Source organism: Pan paniscus, chromosome 16, assembly GCF_029289425.2.
Source record: "Pan paniscus chromosome 16, NHGRI_mPanPan1-v2.0_pri, whole genome shotgun sequence".
Lineage (NCBI taxonomy): Eukaryota > Metazoa > Chordata > Mammalia > Primates > Hominidae > Pan > Pan paniscus.
Window position 1 is genome coordinate 45,336,415 of NC_073265.2, and position 24,601 is coordinate 45,361,015.

At 38.6% G+C, this 24,601-nt stretch overlaps 1 protein-coding gene and 1 long non-coding RNA gene across 3 annotated transcripts in view; one reads left to right on the forward strand and one right to left on the reverse strand.

Annotated features, from left to right (window-relative positions):
• LOC117976030 (uncharacterized) overlaps window positions 1-13,050 on the forward strand; it is a 91,215-nt gene extending 78,165 nt beyond the window's left edge. The window contains exon 3 of the long non-coding RNA XR_004666526.3: window positions 10,952-13,050. This is a non-coding gene — a long non-coding RNA (uncharacterized LOC117976030). The remainder of the gene's footprint in view (window positions 1-10,951) is intronic.
• Window positions 13,051-14,828: 1,778 nt separating this feature from the next.
• Window positions 14,829-24,601, reverse strand: part of RFX7 (regulatory factor X7) — a 154,801-nt gene continuing 145,028 nt past the window's right edge. For both annotated transcript variants that reach the window (XM_055099050.2, XM_055099048.2), the window contains exon 10: window positions 14,829-24,173. In XM_055099050.2, coding sequence (XP_054955025.1) covers window positions 20,898-24,173 — 3,276 coding nt within the window. In that variant the 3' untranslated portion in view covers window positions 14,829-20,897. The remainder of the gene's footprint in view (window positions 24,174-24,601) is intronic.

Below are 24,601 nucleotides of genomic sequence, written 5' to 3' on the forward strand. Positions count from 1 at the left end.
GACAATATGATTCCTGAAGTATTTTATCTTAAACAATATACACAAATAAAAATAAATTTATTAAATCTAAAAAAAAAAGAAAATAAGAATAGAAATAAAGGATGTGATTGTGGAATGGAGATTCAGTTTTCATTTGGTTCATTAATTCTATAATGCCATAAAACAGGTAATATAAAAAGCTTCCATGATTCTATTTATATGTACATTAGAAGGAACTTTCAGGTGTTCCTGTAATTCCTCAACGTATTGTTTCGACAGCACTAATTTAATGCCGATATATTCTAGATGAAGTTTTACATTGTTGAGCTATCACTGTTCTCTTGGGAACTGAACTCACTTTCCTCTTCAGACTTTGGATTTGACATTGCATTTGACCTTTTGTGTAGTAATTGACATGTGCCAGGGCAATGATGAATGAGAATCTACCCCCAGATACAAGCATTCTGAGCAACTCTTGATTATCCATATAGAGTCAAATGGTAGGCATTTCCTATCACCTATTTCCGTTCAACAAGAGCACTACATTCATTTAGTTAAACGGATTCCAAAGAGTAGAATTGCATTGACCACGACTAATTTCAAAATGCTTTTTATTATTATTATTATTATTATTATTTTTTAGACAGAGTCTCACTTTGTCGCCCAGGCTGGAGTGCAGTGGTGCAATCTCAGCTCAGTATACCCTCTGCCTCCCAGGCTCAAGCAATTCTCCTGCCTCAGCCTCCCAAGTAGCTGGGATTTTACAGACACCCGACACCATGCCCAGCTAATTTTTGTAATTTTACTAGAGACAGGGTTTCACCATGTTGCTCAGGCTGGTTTCAAACTCCTGACCTCAGGTGATCCGCCTGCCTCGGCCTCCCAAAGTGCTGGGATTACAGGCTTGAGCCCCTGCACCCGGCCATCAAAATGCTTTTTATTTCTGCATATGTTGAATACTTTTTACAATTTAAAAAAATGATCTGTTTTGAAGGCAAAATTACAAATCTTGAAATTAAAAAGGCAAAAATGTAAAGGAGTCAAAACTGTAAATCAAGTATTTGGGAAGTGAAGACTGGAAATTAATTTGCATTAAATTCACAAAAACTTTTATAGTCTTTCTGTATATACTTTTTTTTCCCTTAAAAAACAACTATGAATCAGAATAGCCATATTTGGAACACTTTTTGTTATCAGTGAATATTTTTAGATAGTTAGAACCTGGTCCTAAGCCTAAAAGTGGGCTTGACTCTGCAGTAAATCTTTTACAACTGCCTCGACACACTGAAACCTTTTTAAAAACACACTCCCCGAAGTCTTTCGTTCGCATGGTCACACACTGATGCTTAGATGTTCTGGTAATCTAATGTGGCCACAGTAGTTTGATGACCAAAGTCATTTTTTTCCATCATTAGAAAACTACCTGAGAACAAACAGATTGAACAGATCTGAAGCTACTGTGTCTGTGAATGAACACTCTTTTGCTTTATTCCAGAATGCTATACATCTATTTTGGATTGTATATTGTGTTTGTATATTTATGCTTTGATTCATAGTAACTTCTTATGTTATGGAATTGATTTGCATTCAGCACAAACTGTAAATAAAAAGAAAGAAATGGCAAAAAAAAAAAAAGAGTTGTTATCCAAAATATACAAAAAAAAAAAAAAAAAAAACCCTCTTAAAACTCCACAGTAAAAACACAAACAACCTGATTAAAAAATGTGCCAGGCCAGGTGCAGAGGCTCACACCTGTAATCCCAGCACTTTGGGAGGCCGAGATCAGCAGATATGTTGAGCCCAGGAATTCAAGACTAGCCTGGGCAACATAGGGAAACCCCGTCTCTACAGAAAATTAGCTGGGCATAATGGCACACACCTGTAATCCCAGCTACTTGGGGGACTAAGGTGGGAGGCTGGCTTGAACTCAAAGGTTGAGGCAGCAGTGAGCCAAGGTTGTGCCACTGCACTGCACTCCAGCCTAGGCAACAGAGTGAGACCCTGTCTCAAAAATAAAAAATGTTCCAAAGACCTTTACAGATACATCACCAAAGAAGAAATACAGATGGTAAATAAGCATATGAAAAGATGCTCTACATCATATGTCATTATGAAAATGCAGATTAAAACAACAATGAGCTATCTCTACACACCTACTAAAATGGCCAAAATCTTGAACACTGACAACACCAAATGTTGACAGGAATGTGAAATGACAGGAACTCTCATTTCTTGCTGGTGGGAATGCAAAATGGTACATCCACTTTGGAGGACAATTTGGCTGTTTCTTAAAAAATGAAACATATTCTTACTATACAGTCTAATTGGGCTTCTTGGTATTTACCCAAAGAAGCTGAAAACTTATGTCCACACAAAACCAGCACAAGAATGTTCATACCAGCTTTATACATAATTGCAAAAACGTGGAAGTAATCAAGATGTTCTTTAGTAGGTGAATGGAAAAATAAACGGTGGCACATCCAGACAATGGAATATGATTCAGTGCTAGAATAAATAAGCTGTCAAGCCATGAAAAGACATGGAGGAACCTTAAATGCATATTACTAAGTGAAAGAAGCCAATATAAAAAGGTTACATGCTGTTTGATTCCAACTGTATGACATCCTGGAACAGGCAAAACAATGAAGACAATAAGAAGATTAGTGGTTGCCTGCCAGGGGCTGGTGGGAGGATATGGGAGGAATGAATGGGCAGAACACAGAGGATTTTTAAGGCAGCGAAAATACTCTGTATGATGCTATAATGATGGATACATGTCTTTATACATTTGTCCAAACCCATAGAATGTACAACAGCAAGAGTGAACCCTAGTAAACTATGAATTTTGGGTGATCATGATGTGTCCATGTAAGTTCAACAGTTATAATAAAGATACCACGTTAGTGGGGAATGTTTGTTGATAATGGGGGAGGCTATGCATGTGTGGGTGTAGGGGGTATAGGGGAAATCTCTGTCTTCTGTAGATTTTGCTATGAACCTAAAACTGCTCTTAAAAAATAAAATATATGTATATATATATATTTTTTTTTTGAGATGGTCTTTTTTTGAGATGGTCTTTTTTTTTTTTTTTTTTGAGACAGTCTTGCTCTGTCACCCAGGCTGGAGTGCAGTGGCGCGATCCCGGCTCACTGCAACCTCTGTCTCTTGGGGTCAAGCATTTCTCCTGCCTCAGCCTCCTTAGTAGCTGGGATTACAGGTGCACGCCACCACGCCCAGCTAATTTTTTTTTTGTATTTTTAGTAGAGATGGGGTTTCACCACGTTGGCCAGACTGGTCTTGAACTCCTGATCTCAGGTGATCCACCTGTCTCCGCCTCCCAAAGTACTGGGGATTACAGGCATGAGCCACCGTGCCTGGCCAAGAAATAAAATCTTTTGAAAAAATTCAGCATCAGTGAAAAAATAAATGAATAAATTCTACAAAAAAAAAAAAAAGAAAAAATAAAAGAAAGAGAAATGTGTGGAGGGGAGAAACCTAGGGTAAGGGAAGCCTATCAGTGTAGGGTGCTTTCTGCTGCAAGTGGCAGTGAACTGTAAGTGTAGATTGTTTCATATAATCTAACCTCCCCATGTTCTTAGGGATGCCCTGAAAAAGCACTGAGTGAGAGACCAAGCAGCTTGAATATTGGCCTTGACTCATTACTTTCCTCACCTTTCCAAATCCCATTTCCCCATCCCATTTCCCCATTTGAAGACAGAAGGGTGTAGCCTAACTTCCGTAAGGTATAACCAGGTTCTAAAAGTCCAGAAATCAATACAGGCTGAGATGAAAATTTGTAGAATGTTGCAGAGGGACTTAGGAGAAATTTTGTATTTAGGGCCGATGGATAACCTAGGCCTCTTGTGGGTGGGTAAGGGTTCATCCAGAAGTGGGAGAAGCTAGTTCCTTACTTTGCAATTAAGTTCAAAGCCTCAAATTGACCTTGGCTTTTTGCAATAGGCTAAAGGAAGTTATCTCCATAGTGTTCAATGACTATTTGTCTCCTGCCCTCTTCCTAAGGCGAATCCTTCCTTCCATGTGGAAGACCACCCCACACAGAGAAAACAGTGATGTACTTCTGATTTACAAATGCAAACACAGGCCTACTTCAAGACTTCCTTTAAAAGGTTTATTTAAAAAAATGTAAAAATACATTTGCATAGCATAATTTTACAAAGACTGTAGTAGACTGCAGTCACCAAATTAAAAATAAAAATATTATTTGCTTATTGAAATTAAGTTTGATTTGAGGCTGTTTCCATTTACAGACTCACATATCAAAATAGTAGCTTAATCAAAGATTAGTTTAATGCAAATATTTGGCATCCTACCAGAAATACCATAAGGCTATTGTCAAATCAGTTAAATTTCTGTTACAAGCAGCAAGGGTGGCCATCTGCTGTGGTTGGCAAAGAAATTAACATATTTCAAGATGCAAACACATCTCAGCCTCCCCTTACAGATCTCTAAGCAGGCGTCTTGGCTATATACAATTTGGGTCTGATATCTAGTCTTTAAACTGATATCCAATGTCTTTAGGCCAGAGATATCAGATAACGAATGTTTTATTTATTTGCTATTATGAAGGACAACAATTTCTTAGCTTAATGTTATGTGCCTTCTTGAGAAAACCTATCTGAGAATCATTAACATCAATTCAATTCAGCAAACGAGGATTGTGCCCTTGCTATAAACAAGTCATTGGGCTTTGTGCTTTGATGGACACAATGAAAGGGGCCTTTAAGGAGCTTCTGGTTTAATGGGGGACGTGGATACATATGTATTTGCCCGTACAAGGCAAAATACTATCATAGAAGCCTGAATCAAGTGCCACCAGAGTCTTCTTGCTCTAGGCAGGGATTGGCAAAGGCTTCCCCTCAGATGGCATTTGTGGATTTTGAAGGAAAAGTATTTTTTAAAGAGCAGGGGACAGCCTGTGTGAGTCTGAGAGGCATAGCATTATGTGCTTTATTCAGGAAACAGCAAGTCGTTCTGTTTGGCTAGGTAGAAGACATTTTCTAAGATGAGGCTCACAAAGTTGTTGGGGAACAGAGTGGGATTTATTATGTTTGGCCTGACTTTGACTCCCCTTCTTCTGGAGACAGCACCCTGATTTTCCTTTAGGGGAACTATGCCTGCCCTCTTCTCAGCTCACATGACTTGAAGGAATCGATTGTGCATTGCTGTAAATACCCTCCAAAGGGGCTTGGATTTTGAGTTACGTCTTCTAAATGGGAATCATAACAAAGCTGCTTTTTAATGAAAAAAATGTTCAAATGTATATAGACAGAAATAAAAAACAATACAAAATCCCAATTAATCCCCATAAACCCATTCCCAGATTAAACAAATAGCAAGATTTTATAAGACATTCTTCCTCTCTCCTCCCCTCTCTCTCTTATCAAAGTATTTCAGAGTAAATCCTGGACAGCCCGTGTTTTTCCCCTTCCATATATTTCAGTATGCATCTCTAAAAATTATGGACATTTTCTCACAAACAAAATACCGTTATTAACCTAATGATTCCTTGGTATCAGTGAATAGCCAGTCCTTATTCAAATTTCCTGATTACCTCAAAATTGTCTTTTTAAGCTGGATTGTTTAAATCATGTTCTAAACAAGATCCACACATATCATGTAGCTTTTGTAACTCTTAAATCTATCTTAATCCAGAGCAGCCCTCCTCATCCCACTTTTCTTCCTTTATGCCATTGATTTATTGAAGGAAGCATGTCAGTTATCCCTTAGAATACTACCAAATATGAATTGGTTTGGTTCCTCCCCTGGGGTGTTATTTAAATTTTCCCTTTATTTCTTGTAAATTAAAATTACTCAATGTCTGCTTGTTTCACACTTAGTAATGCTAATGCACACTGTAAAATTTTCTATCCACCTCTTGGTTTCATCCATTGATAGTCTTTGCCTGAATTGTCTATTTCATTAGGTCTCACAAAGTGGTGATTTTCTAATTTTGTCATTCTCTTCACACTTACTACCTGGAACTTTTTTTATTGTTAATTTTTATGGATACATAGTATTTGTACGTATTTATGGAGTATATGTGAGATTTTGATAGAAGCGTACAGTGTGTCATGATCAAATCTGGGTAATTGGTGTGTCCATCACCCCAAGCATTTATCATTTCTTTTTGTTAGGAACATTCCAATTATTTTAGTTATATTGAAATATACACTAAATTATTGTTTTTATCTTGTTTTTTTGAGGCTGGGTTTCACTTTGTCGCCCAGGCTAGAGTGCAGTAGTGCGATCATAGTTCACTGTAGCCTCGAACTCCTGGGCTTAAGTGATCCTCCCGCCTCAGCCACCCAAATAGCTAGGACTACAGGCACATGTTACCATGCTCAACCAATTTTTAAAATTTTTTTCTAGAGACAGTATCTCGCTATGTTGCCCAGGCTGGTCTCAAACTCCTGGGCTCAAAGGACCTTTCCACCACACAGCCTCCCAAAGTGTTGGGATTATATGCATGAGCCATGGTGTGCGGCCTTGGAATCTTTCATTAAAGAAAAATTTCCCTGTGTCAAAGTATTTGGTTATCCTAAAAACAGTTGATATAGAGAAAAGGCAAATTTTCTAATAATTGCCCATTTCTAGTATACCACTTCTCTTTTTAAAAATAAACTTTCAAAACGGCAAAATGTAACAGATAGAAAAAGCCACATAGAACAAATTACCTTAACAAATTATTGTAAGCAAACACCCTTGTGACCACCATCTAGGTGAGGGAACAGCACTGTGATAGCCACCCCAGAAGCCCTCTGTGTGTCCATTTATTCTTTTATGGTAATCATTGATTTGCTTTTCTTCATGATTTGATCAATCAAGTGTGCATCCATAAACATTTTAGTTTGGTTTCACCTATTTAATATGAAATTTCACATAACTTTTAGTTAATTAATTAGTTGTTTTATTTGGGACAGAGTCTCACTCTGTCACCCAGGCTGGAGTGCAGTGGCTCAATCTCAGCTCACTGCAACCTCCGCCTCCCGGGTTCAAGTGATTCTCCTGCCTCAGCCTCCCAAGTAGCCGGGGCTAGAGGTGCGTGCCATCACTCCCAGCTAATTTGTTGTATTTTTAGTAGAGATGGGGTTTCACCGTGTTAGCCAGGATGGTCTCGATCTCCTGACCTTGTGATTCGCCCACCTCGGCCTCCCAAAGTGTTGGGATTACAGGCGTGAGCCACTGCACCCGGCCCACATAACTTTTTAAGTGTCTTTTAATCTACAGGTTCCTCTTCCATTGCTTTTCATTTTCTTGAAATTGGACTGTTTGCTCTGTAGAGTTTCTCAGACTCTGATTTTACTAATTGTACCCCCATGATACAGTGTATCCTTTTTGTTTTGTTTTGTTTTGTTTTGAGACAGAGTCTTGGTCTGTCACCCAGGCTGGAGTACAGTGGCATGATCTTGGCTCACTGCAGCCTTGATCACTGCTTGTGGTTTTGATTTGCATTTCTGTCATAACCAGTGATGATGAGCATTTTTTCATTTGTCTGTTGGCTGCATAGATGTCTTCTTTTGAGAAGTGTCTGTTCATATCCTTTGCCCACTTTTTGATGGGGTTGCTTGTTTTTTTCTTGTAAATTTGTTTGAGTTCTTTGTAGATTCTGGATATTAGCCCTTTGTCAGATGGATAGATTGCAAAAATATTCTCCCATTCTGTAGGTTGCTTGTTCACTCTGATGATAATTTCTTTTGCTGTGCAGAAGCTCTTTAGTTTAATTAGATCTCATTTGTCAATTTTGGCTTTTGTTGCCATTGCTTTTGGTGTTTTAGACCTGAAGTCTTTGCCTGTAATGTTAGTAGGTTGGCACAAAAGTAATTGCGGTTGAGCTGGGTGCAATGGCTCACAACTGTAATCCCAGCACTTTGGGAGGCTGAGGCGGGTGGATCATCAGAGGTCAAGAGTTTGAGACCAGCCTGGCCAACATGGTGAAACCCCATCTCTACTGAAAAACACACAAAAATTAGCCGGGGTTGGTGGCATACACCTGTAATCCCAGCTACTCGGGAGGCTGAGGCAGGAGAATTGCTTGAACTGGAGGGACAGAGGTTTGCAGTGAGCCAAGATTGCACCACTGCACTCCAGCCTGGGCAACAAAGCGAGACTCTGTCTCAAAAAAAAAAAAAAAAGTAATTGTGGTTTTTGCCATTACACTCAATGGCATTATGTCATTCCTTCCTCATTCATTAGATAGAATATTTCTTTTCCTTTTCTTTTCTTTTCTTTTTTTCTTTCTTTTTTTGAGACAGAATCTTGCTCTTGTCACCCAGGCTGGAGTGCAATGGTGCGATCTTGGCTCACTGCAACCTCCGCCTTCCAGGTTCAAGCAATTCTCCTGCCTCAGCCGCCGAGTAGCTGGGATTACAGGTGTGCACCAACACGCCCAGCTAATTTTTGTGTTTTTTATTAGAGATGGGGTTTCACCATGCTGACCAGGCTGGTCTTGAACTTCTGGCCTCAAGTAATCTACCCATCTCGGCCTCCCAAAGTGCTGGGATGCTAGAATATTTATAACTAGAGCATCCCCCCTTATCTATTATTTCGTTATCCAGTGGTCCAGCTCACAAAGGAAAGGCAGGATAAATATTTGTTTCTTTCTCTTTATCAATTAAAATAAGTTGGTTACCTATCATCCTCAAAAGGTGAGAAGTTAATTTTGTAGGATCATTAAAACTCATAGACTTAAACATATTTTAAGTGTTTTGATCTGCTGAAGTTATCATCCTTATTGAGCTTACATTGTCCCATCTGTGTCCAGTGGCAGCTTCTGCAAGTTGGCTCTTGAGTCTTTTTGACATGACCTCTATAGTCTTTGGAAGCTTCCTTGCTATTGTACACCAAGATGTTCCATGAGTTCATGCTGATACTTGGAATTCAAAGTCAGGACTGCAGAGTTTTTACTTAAAACTTCTTTCTTACACAGGCATAGACTTTCTTCTGAGAGTCCAGGTTCTCAGGGACCTAAGAATTATAAAACTAGAATATCACACAATTAGTTTGCATTGTCTTACATTACATACACAACAGTCTCAGTGAAATCACCTATTTTATCAACTCACATCTTATTGAAAAAGTTAAAAAATTATTTGCATAGGCACTTTCCACTTTCTTTAGTTGTATCTACATTTTCAGATGATGTGTCCAGTACATAGTATATACTCTCTCCTCTTTAACCTCATGTAGTCTTAGTTTTACAATAGGTATTTAATGCTCAATGCCAGTCCTTAGGTTGACTTCTCTCTAGTCATTTGGATGTCCAAAGTTTGTTGTCTAGAAAATTCCTAGGAAATGTGCAAGAAAACAATATAGAACGCCTGTGTCTCACAGTGTTTCCCACAGAGGATGGTGTCAAACTTAGATTTTCGCCAACCTAAGTGAGAAGTGGTATCTTGGTGTAGTTTTAATTGTATTTCTCTTATTATGAGTCAGACTGAACATTTTTTTTTTCATGTCTAAGTGTTACTGGAAAGGAGTCCTGATCCAGACCCCAAGAGAGGGCTCGTGCAAGAAAGAATTAGGGGTGAGTCCATAGGGTAAAGTGAAAGTAAGTTTATTGAAGTAAAGAAAGAATAGCACTCCATAGACAGAGCAGGGCATTCCCAAAAGCAAGAGGAGGAACATGTTCGCCTTAGGTGCCATGCTTGTTTGTACATAAGATAACAAAGCAAAAAATCATGGGGAGATGTATTCTACTACAAGGGTTTGTCACAAAAGATTGCTAATCTTTGTATAACTGCTGTCTTCTGCAATAATCTATATTATTATGTTGAAAGCAAAACTTATTCTTAAACTAAAAGTGCTTTTGTTTTTAAGATATTGGGACACCAGGACATTTCCTGGGTCTGTTATATCCTGGGTCTGTTAAGTCCTGGGTCAATTCAGTAAACATTATTAACATGTTCCTTTAACATTATTAACCTATTTCTTTTAACCGTAAACATCCTGTGGCTATGAATGGCTAACCTGTTGGGAATGTGGCCCAGCAGGTCTCAGCTTCATTTTACCCAGCCAGTCCATGTTCAAGATGGAGTTGCTCTGGTTTGAACACCTCTTACACAATGACCATTTCTTTTTCTGTGAGCTGTCTGTTAATATCCTTTACCCATTTTTCTATTAGATTTTGGCCTTCTGCCTCCCACCATTTTAGGACTTCTTTCCATATTAGGGATATTACCCCTAATACGAATATAAAGGGGTATGTATGTGATATAAGTTGCAATATCTCTTCCTAGTTTGTCATTTGTTGCCTGACATTACTTATAGGGCCTTTTTGCCATGTGACACTATATGTAATACCTTGTTGGGCTAGCTCTTCAGACACTCCTTTCTTTTCGGATTTTTTGGGCTATACTTATCTGTGTTCTCATTTTAAATGTATATCCAATTTTCCAAGCTCTAGAAAAGAATTGGCATTTTTGTGGGAATCATGTTAAATGTATTAATTAACTTACGGGGCATTGATGTCTTTACGATGTTGACTCTTCTCATCTAAGTACGTTTTCCTGTTCCATTTGCTCTGGTCTACCTTGGACCTTTCAGTGAAAGAGGCTTTTTTTTTTTTTTTTTTTTTTTTTTTTTGAGACGGAGTCTCACTCTGTCGCCCAGGCTAGAGTGTGATGGCATGATCTTGGCTCACTGCAGCCTCCGCCTCCCGAGTTCAATTGATTCTCCTGGCTCAGCCTCCTGAGTAGCTGGGATTACAGGCACCCACCACTGTGCCCGGCTAATTTTTATAATTTTAGTAGAGACGGGGTTTCACCATGTCGGCCAGGCTGGTCTCTTAACTCCTGACCTCATGTGATCCACCTGCCTCGGCCTCCCAAAGTGCTGGGATTACAGGTGTGAAACATTGTACCCAGCCAGTAGAAGTGTTTTAAAGGTGTTCTTTATATAAATTTTATATATTTCTTAAGTTCATGCTTGGATATTTTATCTTTTTTGTTATTAGCATAAAAAGCGTCTTCTCGACAGCGTGGTGATTCCTCAAGGATCTAGAACTAGAAATATCATTTAACCCAGCCATCCCATTACTGGGCATATACCCAAAGGACTATAAATCATGCTGCTATAAAGACACATGCACACGTATGTTTACTGTAGCACTATTCACGATAGCAAAGACTTGGAACCAACCCGAATGTCCATCAATGATAGACTGGATTAAGAAAATGTGGCACATATACACCATGGAATACTATGCAGCTATAAAAAATGACGAGTTCATGTCCTTTGTAGGGACATGGATGAAGCTGGAAACCATCATTCTCAGCAAACTATCTCAAGGACAGAAAACCAAACACCGCATGTTCTGACTCATAGGCGGGACTTGAACAATGAGAACACTTGGACACAGGGTGGGGAACATCACACACTGGGGCCTGTCGTGGGGTGGCAGAAGGAGGGAGGGATAGCATTAGGAGATATACCTGATGTAGATGACAAGTTAATGGGTGCAGCACACCAACATGACACATGTATACATATGTAACAAACCTGCACGTTGTGCACATGTACCATAGAATTTAAAGTATAATAATAATAAAAAATAGTAATAAAGGATCTTCTCTTGCATTGTATCTTCTAACTAGTTATTGCTTATATCTATGAAGGCTATTGACTTCTGAATATCAAAGGCTTTTGAGTTAAGGACTACTATGATGGCATTGTACAGAAATTATTACAGAAGTTATAAATAATTTGGTATTTCAAATGAGAAATTCATCCATCAACCAAGGCAGGGTCAGGAAGGAAAGGAAGAAACAAATAGATATGTATTTCAAAGGTATGGGACTTAGAAACTCATTTGATGTTGAGGAAAGGGTGAAGGAAAGGGCATGTGAGTTTTCTTTTTTCTTTTTTTTCTGTTACCCAGGCTGGAGTGCAGTGGTGTGATTTTGGCTCACTGCAACCTCAGCCTCCTGGGTTCAAGCGATTCTCCTGCCTCAGCCTCCCAAGTAGCTGGGATTACAGGCGCCCACCACCACGCCTGGCTAATTTTTGTATTTTTAGTAGAGATAGGTTTTTGCCATGTTGGCCAGGCTGGTCTCAAACCCCTGGCCTCAAGTAATCCACCCACCTCAGCCTCCCAAAGTGCTGGGATTACAGGCATGAGCCAGCATGCCTGGCTGTGTGAGCTTTCAACTGGTAACTGCAGTGATAACATTGTTAACAGAAAATAGGAAGCGGAGAAGGTTGGAGAAAAAGAGAAGGTGTGTCAGTTTGGGCATTTAGATTTTGAGACTGGAAGTAAATAGGTCAAATGTGAAAATTTAGATTTGGAGGCCATCAATAGAGCTGTAGGAGTTTCTGAAATGACTAGGGAGAGAAAGTAGAATAATAAGAGAAGAACCAATGACAGAATGTCAAAGAATTTTTATATTTAAATAATAGGTAGAGGAAGCTGGTCCCTGAAAGAGTCCAAGAATGAAGGATCTGAGAGGTAGAAGGTGAATGAGAATACAAAGTCATAGAAACCAAACGAACAGGGACTTGGCTTATCGATTATGAGATTACCAGTACTTCTTAAGGCAGCAATCTCAGAACTGTTATGAAGATGAGCTAAGACTATGAAGGATTCAGTGAAGAGATATGTTAACTAGGAATGGGTTTGTGGTAGGAAATTTATACTGTGTGTTTCAAACATGTGAAGTCCAAATACAAGAGGTCTCGTGATTCAAATAATCTATGTTAAACAAATATGCTCAGATATAGCTTGGCTTAAATTAAAATGTTTACTAACACTTATTTCTTGTTTATTGCCATTAATTCAAAGTTCAGTGCCTTTCTGAATATGGATTTATACTTTACCTTCTGACACATGTGTATGTGGTGGGGGTAGAAGGAGGCTTCAGGTAAAATATAACATTTAAGTGCTAAAAAGGACAATAATTTTTCCCACTCTCAGATAAATGTCTGTTCTTTCACACAGGTATTTATGATAATGATAACCTCTTAGACTTAGGGTTTACAACATATTGTCATATTTCACAGAGATTCACAAGATTCTGGGAAGTAACTAGGACAGGGATCATTATTTCTTAAAGTGCAGAGACGGTAGAAGAATGATAGAACCGGGTCCAGATCTAAGATGTTCTTGACTCCTAGCCTATAGGCATATGTTATGAGTCAGGGTGGAGTGTAGAAAATGTTTATTCTAGGTATTTTAAACAGAAAAGGATTTAATGCAGAGGTTTAAGTGCTTTTAAATACAGTTGGCCCTTCATACCATAGGTTCCTCATCTGTAGATTGAACCAACCACAGATTGAAAATATTTGGGATAAAAAGCCAATAAATAATACAACAAGAAAAATATACCAATAAAAATAATACAGTATAACCACTATTTACATAGTATTTACACTGCATTTTTTTTTTTTTTGAGATGGAATCTTTCTTTGTTGCCCAGGCTGGAGTGCAGTGATGCGATCTTGGCTCACTGCAACCTCCGCCTCCTGGGTACGAGCAGTTCTCCAGCCTCAGCCTCCCAAGTAGCTGGGATTACAGGAGTGCACCACCATGCCTGGCTAATTTTTGTATTTTTAGTAGAGACAGGGTTTCCTCATGTTGGCCGAGCTGGTCTCGAACTCCTGACCTCAAGTGATTCACCTGCCTCAGCCTCCTAAAGTGCTGGGATTACAGGCCTGAGCCACTGTGCCTGGCTTGCATTAGGTTTTATAAGTAATCTATAGATGACTTAAAGTATACAGGAGGATGTGCATAGGCTATATGCAAATGCTATGCCATTTGCCATTTTATGTAAGGGACTGGAGCATCTGCAGATTTCATTATCCCTAGGGATCCTGGAACCAATCCCTGCCCAGATACTGAGGGACAACTGTAAGTGGAAAAACAGGCTTTAGACTACCTCCAGAAATGACTCCTGGAACAATATGGTTGAGCTGATTATCAGGGGAATCACCCATGTGTTTGTCTCTGAAATTACTGCAGAGAGCAGGAAGCCACACTAGGAAGTTGCTGATACTGTTGGTACCATCACTGTACCACTTGACCACCTCTAGACATTCACAAAATTGGTGATTTGGCACTGGAACATGGACCTTCAAACCTAAGAATCACAAGAATAGACTTTAGGACACTGCTGCTAAGAAACTCTCCATGAGCTTGCTTGCAAGAAAAAGTCACCAAAAAGAAGTAGGAAGATGGATTCTGCTTCAATTTTTTTCCTTCAGATCTTTCAATAACAAATCTAATAGATGAAATGTAATTCATATTCATAACTTAGCTGTGAGGAAGTCTAGAAAATGTGGTTTTTGGCTTTCCTGCCCCTTCATACAAGGAGGAAGCTGGAACAGAAATTGAGCAAGCCAATCTACATTTGCCACAGCAAACTTAGTGTGTGTTCATTCAAAATGTTGGCAAAAATAATGAACAGGCCAGAACCATGTGGCACAGCACTAGAAATGGTTGCCAGATGGATACCATTACTAATATTCAAGTAAGTTTGAATGGTTATAATTGGTCACGGTTATAACTGGCAGAGCTGAGACTTAAACCTAGGTCTGACCAGAATGCTATATTGCCTTTCAATTTGATCAGCAGCTCAGAATTCATCTACTCTTATTTCTGTCTCCCCCAACCCCCAAAGCTATGAAAGGGTATTTTTCTAGGATCCTCTCCTGATTTACCAATCCCAGTGAAAACGAGATGCAGTTTGCCCTTGGGGCATCCATGATGTTTTTGGCAATCACCATGTGACTCTAACATTCCCTACTCCTGCTTAAAACCTTCCAGCAGCTATGTTGGCTAGAATTTGGATTTGTGTTGAGTGACAGAGACTCAAAATAAGACTCAAAATAAATATGAGTTAAACCAGAAAGACTTTTATTTCTCTCATGTAAAACACATCCAGAGGTAAGCAGTCAGGACTAGTTGGGCATCTTCCCTCCCAAAGTCATCATGCCCTGGGCTCCTTGTATCTTGTTGCTCAATCATCCTCAGCATGTGTCTTTAACATGAAGTCCAGGAGGGCTGCTTGAGTTCTAGCCATCACATTTGCATTCCAGCCAGCAGAGAGGAAGGACAAGAACACTGCAAAGAAGTAGCACCCAAACCTTTTGGTTACATCTCTTTGAGTACTTGGTAAGTGTCTCCACTTAACTGCAAGGGAAGTTGGCAGATGTAGCCTTTTGGTCAGATGGCTGTGTGCTCAGCTAAAAATCAAGGACTTTTACAGTAAGGAAGAAGGGGAGAATGCATACTACTGGTAAGTATCCGCCTCTGCTATAGTGACCTCATTGCATCCTGCAAAGACATTCACTGTGTCTTTTTCATTATATTGCAAAATTTCAAAATGGCAGGTGTCTTCTCTAGCACCTTGTACAGAGACTGACATATTTTAGGCACTTTATCATCTGTTAAAAAAAAGTCCCATTTTTATTTTGATGACATTTTAAGTGATTTAAACATAAATATGACTAGAGTATACCTGTATGAAATATGCTTGAAAAGCTGTGTGGAAAACAAAATTTCGTTTTTAAATCTTCATTCTCCTAATACATCAGGGTATTTCTATGGAGAGAAGGGAGGGAAAAGGATTCAAGTAATTTGGAGGAAAATTACAAACTACAGGTAAATCTAAAAGCAATAAAAATGAAAAAGAATTGTTGACATATAAGGATGGGAGGTTAAATAAAGAACTCTACAAAAATCAAACTCAATTCTAAATTTAAAACCAGAATGAAAATTTCAAAGAAGCAACCAGATCATACAACTGCAGTAGGTACACTGTGAACACATATCTTAAGTATAGCATAATGGTATGAAGTGGGATTTGAAATTAAGATAATCCTGGCTCTTCCTGTTATTATGTTACCTCCACCAGTTAATCTCTGAAGTAAAATTTTCTCACCTGAAAAATAATACTCGCTAAAAATTGTTACAATGAGGACATGAGAATATATGCAAACTATTTAACACTGGGTCTAATGCAAAGAAATACTCTATATACCACAGTAATATCACTCTCATGATATATTTTATTTATATGACTCTCTTCTCCTCTCCAAGAATTAAGTACTTCTTAAAAATCAAATCTTGAAAAATGTAGTCTTTTTGTTTTGTTCTTTTTTCTAAGCAGATTATAGCAACAAGACTGGCATACATATTTTTACAATTTCAGATGATGCAATATTAATGTGATCCCATCCATAAATTTATAATTTTAATTATTTAATAATTCATTTATAACAATGCATGTCAAAATAAATCTGTACTTCAGATTTAACAAAATAAAAAGTTTGGTCTTTTCTTATGCTGTAGGAGCTGAGGCAACTTGCATTTGTGATACTCAATAATACCTGATTTTTCAGCTCATAGGGGGAAGGCAAGATACCAGTTAACAGTTAGCACCAGTAAACTTATACTTAGTTCGGCAGATTTCAAATTCTTATTTTTTCTTCTACATGGTGTATTATACATACTGTTGGCACTTAACAAAGAACATGTACTTAACTCTTTATGATTGTAAGCCCCTCAAAGGTGGGTACAAGATCTTACTCATCTTACCTAGCTATTTTTTGCAGTGACCACTACTGGTTGCCTCCCAAACAGCAAGTCCCTAATATCTTCCCTAGGTGATGGAACTCATTTAAGATGAATGACCACATGCTCCAGGAAATGGGCCCCCCTCCTACCTATAAAGCATTAATTAAGGATCTAAGCTAAGTAATTGGCCTTAGGATGAGCCTTTGTTTAATACAATGAGACTAACAAACAGTGTGTGTATGGAGTGCTTAATGGAAGATTCTGAGATTTTTTTTTTCTCTCTGATAAAAGGCTAAGAACTGCTCTTACTATCCTGCTTGGGATGTTATGAGGGTATAACATCTGAGCTGTGGCAGCCATCTTGTGACCATGAGGTAATAGACACAGCAAAGCAAAGCTGAAGATGATGGAACAGAAACACAAACAGGATCTGGTGCCTGTAAACAATGAACCATTGAATGAACCCTTGAACCTCCTATCTCCACTATTATTAAGCTAAAAGTAAGTGTCCTTATGGTTTAAGCCAGTGTTGGGTTTTCAATTACTTGCAACCAAAATCACCTCAGGTGTTACACAGTATTTTCACCCCCAGAATTTCTTACTGGTTGACTCTATGCACTGGTTCTTATGTTTGCCTGCTCTGACATTTTACCCTTCCATGTCATTGAGCACTGAGGATCCTAACATACTAATTTTATAGTATTATCTAGGTAGTTCATTACTTTCATTTTCTCTTGAGTGACTGATTGCCTTTCTTAGGATTAGTTTCATTTTCTTCAGGTACTTTCGAATTTTGATCTGCAGGCTCAGCTTTCATGGGAGCCTTCCTGCTCTTTACCTCTCCCTTCCTAATCTCCACTCCTTTCCTTTTGTAATTGCTTCTACCACCTGTTCGAACTGAGGGCTCCAGATCTATGGTGATAGTGGAACTATCACAGATCTACAAAGATCTATGTAAACAGAGGAGTAGGCTGTTTGAGAAGATCTGTCTACAATATATAGTCCCTGGCACTGGTTGTTGTTGCTTCTCAGTTTCAAGAGTGAGGAAACTCCATTCAAGACCCTGGTTTCATTACTTTGCAGGAGCTGACATTTCTGGCTACTTCGGCCTGCTTCCAGACCTGTAGCCCAGGTTCTGGCTTACAAATTCATTACACTTATCAGTTTGTTATTTCTGGTACCTGGAAATGTCTATACTGCTTTTGAACACAGCTATGCTTAAAATTTTCTCATTTTCTATTCAGAGCTCCAGAAATATACTTACCTAGGTACTCCATAGGCTAACATTTAAACACTATGTGAAAGAGAAAAAGATGGCTTTTTGGACAACATAAAGTTCTATGCCATGCACCATTCATTGGTAATAATCCTAAGTGAACAACAGAGTTTTGATGAATGAAATAAGATCTGTGTATTCTTCTGGATTAATAGCACACAGCAGATCAGCAGCACTGTTCTGCCTTCTGCTCATTTTTATTCACTCCCTAAAGTTAATGACATCAAAGGCAGAATAACATTGGGTCTGTTTACAAAATGTGTTGCCTATATAAAATATGTCCCATAAAACACCTTCAGATCCAGTCAGTTTAATATAAAATGTTTTTAATTGTTTTTGAAAACATTTAAAAAACAATTTTTGAGCACTTTAATAAAAAAAGAGAACTGAAATGCTACTGCAATATTCAACTACTGTAGTTTCAGCAGGTACAACAGACAACAAAACACTGGGGAAATCTGACTTTTTGCACTAAATGAAACATGAAACAGGGCTTGTTTTTGTCATTTATCGTGTAGTAAAGCACATTATAGTACAAGACTATTATATGAACCTCAGAAGCACTGCACAAAAAAACACTTTCCTTCTTTTCAGTTCAAAAGTCAGTGCTTATTGCAATTATATGCAAAATTATTTACTTCATGAAGTTTTATGATAAACAGTATGCAAAATGTTTTAAACATCAAAACAATAAAAATAATCTGGAACAGAACATATTCAACAATAACTAAGCAGAATTAGTAAACATAAAGTAAATAACCTGTGAATAACTATGCTTGCCTGGTTAACACTGAACCAGTTTCAATACAGCGAAGAAAAAAAAGAGTGGTTACAGGAATCCTAGTACTGTACAAGATAAGTCAATAACACTCATGCACATTTTGTGATCATGTATTAACATGGTGAAGCAAACTAAACTTAATTCTTCCTGCTGTAATATTCTCATGTAAGAGAATAATAGAAATATCTCATTGAGATCAATGCACATTGCTACATAAGACAATTTTATCTGTCACTTTGATGACATTTTGTCTTTTCATAATGAAACACATTTAAAAAGTTTAATCTGTGGACTGTATTGGTTGCATTTATCCTAAGAGATGTGCCTACCACAGGTTCAACAAATTTAGTGCAATATATGAACCCCAGAAAGTTTGCTGGACGAATTCAACCAAATTTAAAGAGTTTGCTGCAATACTGTACAAGGGGTTAAAAATCCTCCAGTCTTAATATTTTTATCAAAAAAGATTTCCATTATTTTTATATTAGTAGGAAGCTAATAATGTAAACAAGGGATTAGAATGGCCTCAAAATCTCCTTTTCAGAGTATCTCATAAAGAAAGGCTCCCATCATTTGTCAGGAGAAATCACACAGTTTCCTTTGGGTATTGCATACTTTGGTGTGCAGTAGTGCTGTGTCTCAATGTACAGTGAAGAAATAACTAGCATCAAGAAAAAAATACCTAACAAATCATGAAATCAAGATAACAGCAAACACACACAAATGCCAATAACTAAGACATATCAATATATAAACCTCTGCGCCAACTCTAGCACCATTTATTTATCAAAATATGTTAATACCCTACCTTGCAAATTTATTGAACAACAAAACCTTATTAAACCCTTCAGCACATTTGCTAAATATTCATTGATTGTAGTCTTCTGATTGGCTTACTAAGGTAAAGGAAAGCTTAGCTAGGTTCAAGGTAGCATAGCAAATGGTTTTACGTTAGCTTTAAAAACAATGGCAATTTAAAAATCTCTTTGAAAGTGATCTTGAAACTCACTTAAATGGAGCTTTCAACCAGTGAGTAGGTTTGTGTCAACATGCAACTCATAAATAATTATTCACAAAACAAAATGGGAGCCATAGAGAGAAACATTTTAAAACAAATCCTGAGTTCTTCTTCTGCAATTGTGGTTATCACAATAAATAAATTAAGCAAGTAATAAAATGCTCTTCTTCAAGTACTATTGATATCCCCTTTGTTTCATCAGAGATATAAAGATTTGTGGCTTCAGACCTTAGGTGGTGAAATGTTTTTTGTTGTTTTTTATGTTATCCTCCTTCCTGTTTTTCAAAGGGATCTTATGATCAAACTACATTACTATATTCAGGAGGAGTGAGGGAGTCAGTCACTCAATTGAAGAGGAAAAAAACTGATTATTGTGGAATATTTTAATGAAAAATTTCAAAGTAAATCTCAATTAGAATCTCAATATGTACATGCAGCCATTGTGATGAAACTAAGAGAATGCTTTTGTTTTCCTTCTCATTCCCCTAACTTAACAAATAATAAAACATACAGCATTTTTCTAACATGCTTGTATTTATTATATTAAATTACAAATGCCTGGAGTTACATTTGCTTGTTTTGTGTGTGCGTGCCTGCGCATCTATGTGTGCTAGCTCCATATTAAAATCAACATTTAAATATTAATGCAAGGTCACAAATATAAATGGCTACTTGTTTTTTTTCCCTTAAAAATTTTAGTGCAGCTTTGCTTTCCTTAAAGTAATATTTAATTTTCCATTATTTTCTATTTAAGCCCTTCATCGTGGGTGTAAATGGTACTGAAGCCCCAGAAAGTCCTACAGAGATTTTTCACCCTACAGTAGCTCTATGCTTCAAGCCTAAATATTTATAATAACCTGAATATTATCCCTGTTTCAAGGAAGACTTTCTTGTCTGCAGTTCACCTTAGCTATGATTTTATATCTAAAAGATAATGCCAACAACAAAATAGCCTATACCTAAAATTGATGGTTTATTCTGAGTTCTGTGCAGATCATCTGATGAAATGAAACTAACTTACACAAAATAAAGATCAACTGCTCTTGTAACAGCTGGATAGTCAATCAATGTGAATAAATGGGGCACATTATAAAATTTAAAACCTAATACTTGTTCTTCTACAGCCTACTGTCTTTAGACACTTGTTAAGAACTGAGGCAAGTCTAACCATTTCCTACTGAAGAAACCACTTCTGCAGCAAACGCTTTTAAAATGTCACAATTAATAGTATTTCTGCTGCGGGAGGCACTTCCATTAAGACAAATACAATACATATGTCTTTAGATACAGTGTGCTACATGTTATAAAACACAATTTAACCCAACATTTCAACAGTAGGATGGTCCTTGCTTTCTATCCATTCAAAACCTGATGAAGTCATAGAATTCATGGATTCACTGCAAATTTGTTGAAATAATGGGTCATTCTTTAATTCTTCCAGTGTAGCTTCATCATCTTGTCCCTGCTGACGACCTGGATCAAACAGTAGATTTGGGTCTAAAGTGTTCAAATCATTGATGCTGCCTGAGAGCTCAGAAGACAACCTGATATCGCTAGAGAAATCAGATGCAGTATTAGTGAGATCAGATGCTACCTGACCTACCAGCTGCTGGTTGGTTTGCAAGCTGTCTCCACTCAACAGGTCTTTAACAGTGCTATTGAAATCTAATTGTTGCTCTCCAATTTCTGATTGTGCTTGATTATCTCCAGGAGAAAAATTGATCTGATCGGTGCTATTACTTTTGGTGAGGTAAGATGGTGTTTGGAACTCATAAACAGAAGTGCTGGAATCGATCATATTTTGTGGGTTGGCACTAGGAAAAACAGTGGAAGGTTCCAAAATCTGAGTGAGATTCATCCGGGCTGTATAATTAGAGGGCAGGTTGTTCATTCCCAAACCTCTCACTGCATCATCATTGTCGGAATCAAGTTTACTCAACAAAACATTGGTTATTTTTTTACTGTTTGCTTGCTTCTGAAGAGCGTTTGGGAAGGCTGTCTGCATCATGACTGTCAATGGAACTGATTGGCTTCTTTGAGCTATGTTGTTGGCACATGCGTCTGTGTGAACATTTGTGAAAACATGAACTTCTGGGGCAACTGGACTTCCAAAGGGGGTCACATTAGATCGTGGGATATTAGATACTGGATAGAGGGTGCTTCCACTAAGATTACGTTGGCGATGAACAGCAGGGCTCACACTCCGGCATCTGAAGTTGCTGCTGGCAGATGAATTAGTTCCTTTATTATCAAGAGGGGCAGGGACTGCAAAACCCTCCTGTTTGTTGGTGTTATTTACAGTGGCACCTTGATGCTGCACAGGAGAGACAGGAGTCAAACGACCAAAATGAGTGTCATGATGTCTGGATTGAGACTGATAAGACTGTCCAGGCACAGCAAAAGCATGAGGTTTCCTGAAACGGTCTTCCACTAGTTCCTGATAGCTTGGGAGAATACCATGGCCAGAAACTGATGAATTACCAACCCCACTATACCCATTATTCATCCATTCAAGCTTGGTTTTGTCAGGGTGTGTGGCCATGGGTCTTTGCATCGGTTTCACAGGACTACTTGAGACAATGCTGGCGTCATGATATGCCATACTGGAGCTTATTGGAGTGAATGCAAACGGATTCCTGCATTCAACAGGGCTGGGGGGGACACTACTGCTGCAGTTAGAATGTGGAGTACCAATGGGTGTATGTCGGCTACTTCCTAAAGCACTATCCACAGGTGTAGTCTGGGCTAGCCTGGAGCAAGGGCTCTCCCGTGACAGACTCTGAGATCCAGCAATCATTTCAGATGTTGGGGTTGGGGTTGGGGTTGGAGTAGGAGTGGGTGTGGGTGTGGGTGTGGGTGTGTGGATTGGAGTGCCATTGCTGTGGATTGGATGATAGAAGTGGGTGCTGGAGGTGTGAGATGACATTGGAGCTCCTGGAGTTACTGACTGACTCTGAAGGGTCATTCCCAAACAGTTGCCGTAAGAATGAGAATTGTTCATTGACATTTGCTGCTCCATAAGCACCAGCTCTTCCACAATACTATCTTGTGTAAGTTCATCATCAAAAGGAAAGTAGCTTTCATTTGTCTGGGAAACAGAAGGCTCAAACTCCTTCAGTTCAGATTGCAGAGGTAACTGATCCGAAGAATGTGCTTGTATTTGATTTAAAGAAGATTCCTGTATCTGGCTATGTAGCTGCTGGCTATATGTGTCCTGTGGCATTCCTTCTAATTCCCAAACAGATTTCTCTAAGTCATTGATATCAGAGTGCTCAGGAATTGTCATAACACTGATATCTTGCTGTTGTTCACAGCTGGCAGATATAAACTCAGAATCTTTAGTGATTTGTTGCCATCCATTTGGATTAAAGCTGCCAACTGACTTTGAATCACTGTCCAAGAGAAAGACACTTCCTTCAAGTTTTACTTTTATATCTGGAGATGATGATGGGGTTGTTTGCTGTTCCAAAGCTGAATCACTGATAACAAGGGCAGAGGAATTCAAGGGTTGATTTGCTCCTATGTGTGAACTGACATTTACTGATACCTTGCTAGGAATCTGAGCACCTGCTGTTGAACCTTCTGTTTTCCCTGAATGTGGAACCTTTTGGTCCTTCTTAACACTGCCTTGTTTCTGCCCTTCTATGGTAGCTGCTGAAAGCTGTTCCACAATTGGTTTCTTTACAGGAGGCACCTGGGTCTCTTGCAATGTAGAAGACAGTCGTTTTCTTGGGCTTTTAGTGCATAATTTAGGGTCTTTATTGATTGAGTCACCATTAGGTGGTGAGCTGCTGCTGGTGAAAGTTAAGTTCTGAGAAGCAACTGATAGAGTGATAGTGCTTTGATTATTGCCTGTTGACGTGCCTGGCAGCATTTCATTACAGCGACTTTTACATTTGGTCCTCTGGTCACAGACCTTAGTTGCTTTTATTTCAATGACACCTTCATTTGAAGGTTTCTGCAGTGCTCCGTCTGTATTACTTTTCTGCCCCAAAAGGGCACTAGGTGTCTGGGGAGCTTTAGCCTCATCAGAGTTCTCTTGACACTGTACAGGATGCTCATCTGATGATGTTTCGGGTTCCACTTTGACTTCCACAGCAGATGTTCCCCCCGCACTGCTGCTCCTGGACCCAGGAGACTGAAGTGACACGACAGAACCATTCTTGATCTGTGGAACACTCCTTGATTCTTCTGTTGTTCCTGTAGCACTGCTGACTGAGGCAGAATGTTTAAGAGGGGTGTTACTGTTGCTGGGTGTGAGGGATATTGTTGTCATTTTCACCACATTTAGAGAACTCATGTGTGAAGCGGGTACAACAGCAGTTTTGATGGGACTACTAGTAAAGAGGACAGTAGTTGGAGAGCGAATGGTGAGTGCACTGGTGTTCGCTGGTTTGGGTAAGATCTGAGGGTAACGGTGCCGGGCAGAACGATCCCCACCAGGACTGGCTGGAACGTTCTGGGGAGTCTTTGGTGCCTGTTTCACAGACTGCATGTGCTGAGTGACCACCTGTACATTGAGGGGAAGAACTTTGCCGTCAGAAGAACTCATTGGACTCGGTGAAGTTACCAATTGCCTAGTCCGCTGGACCTGTTAAAAGATAGCAAAAAATCAGATTTAACAGGTCTAGCCTGTAAATACGAATTCATGTATCTGTATATACTTTTAAGTCATTTATTAAATGTTAATGTTAAAAAGAAAAAAGTTCCTATGTTAGAAGAGAGTTCTTCTAGACCAGGTTCTACACAATCAGACACATAAATGTAACAAATGCAACCATAATGCATTATAATTAAAAAATATGTAAGAACATTAAGTTACTTTTCAGTTAAGACTAAAAGCTTCACACCTGTGATGAATATTTGCTGAAACAATGATTTAAGGGGGTTACAGGAAGAAGACATAAAATCTTGAAGAAACATACAACTGTAAAGGTTACCTACCAGAATCTATGCTAAGATGGCTTACTCATAGGGGAAACTGTCTTATAAATGTGCCTACCTTAAATGTCTGTAACT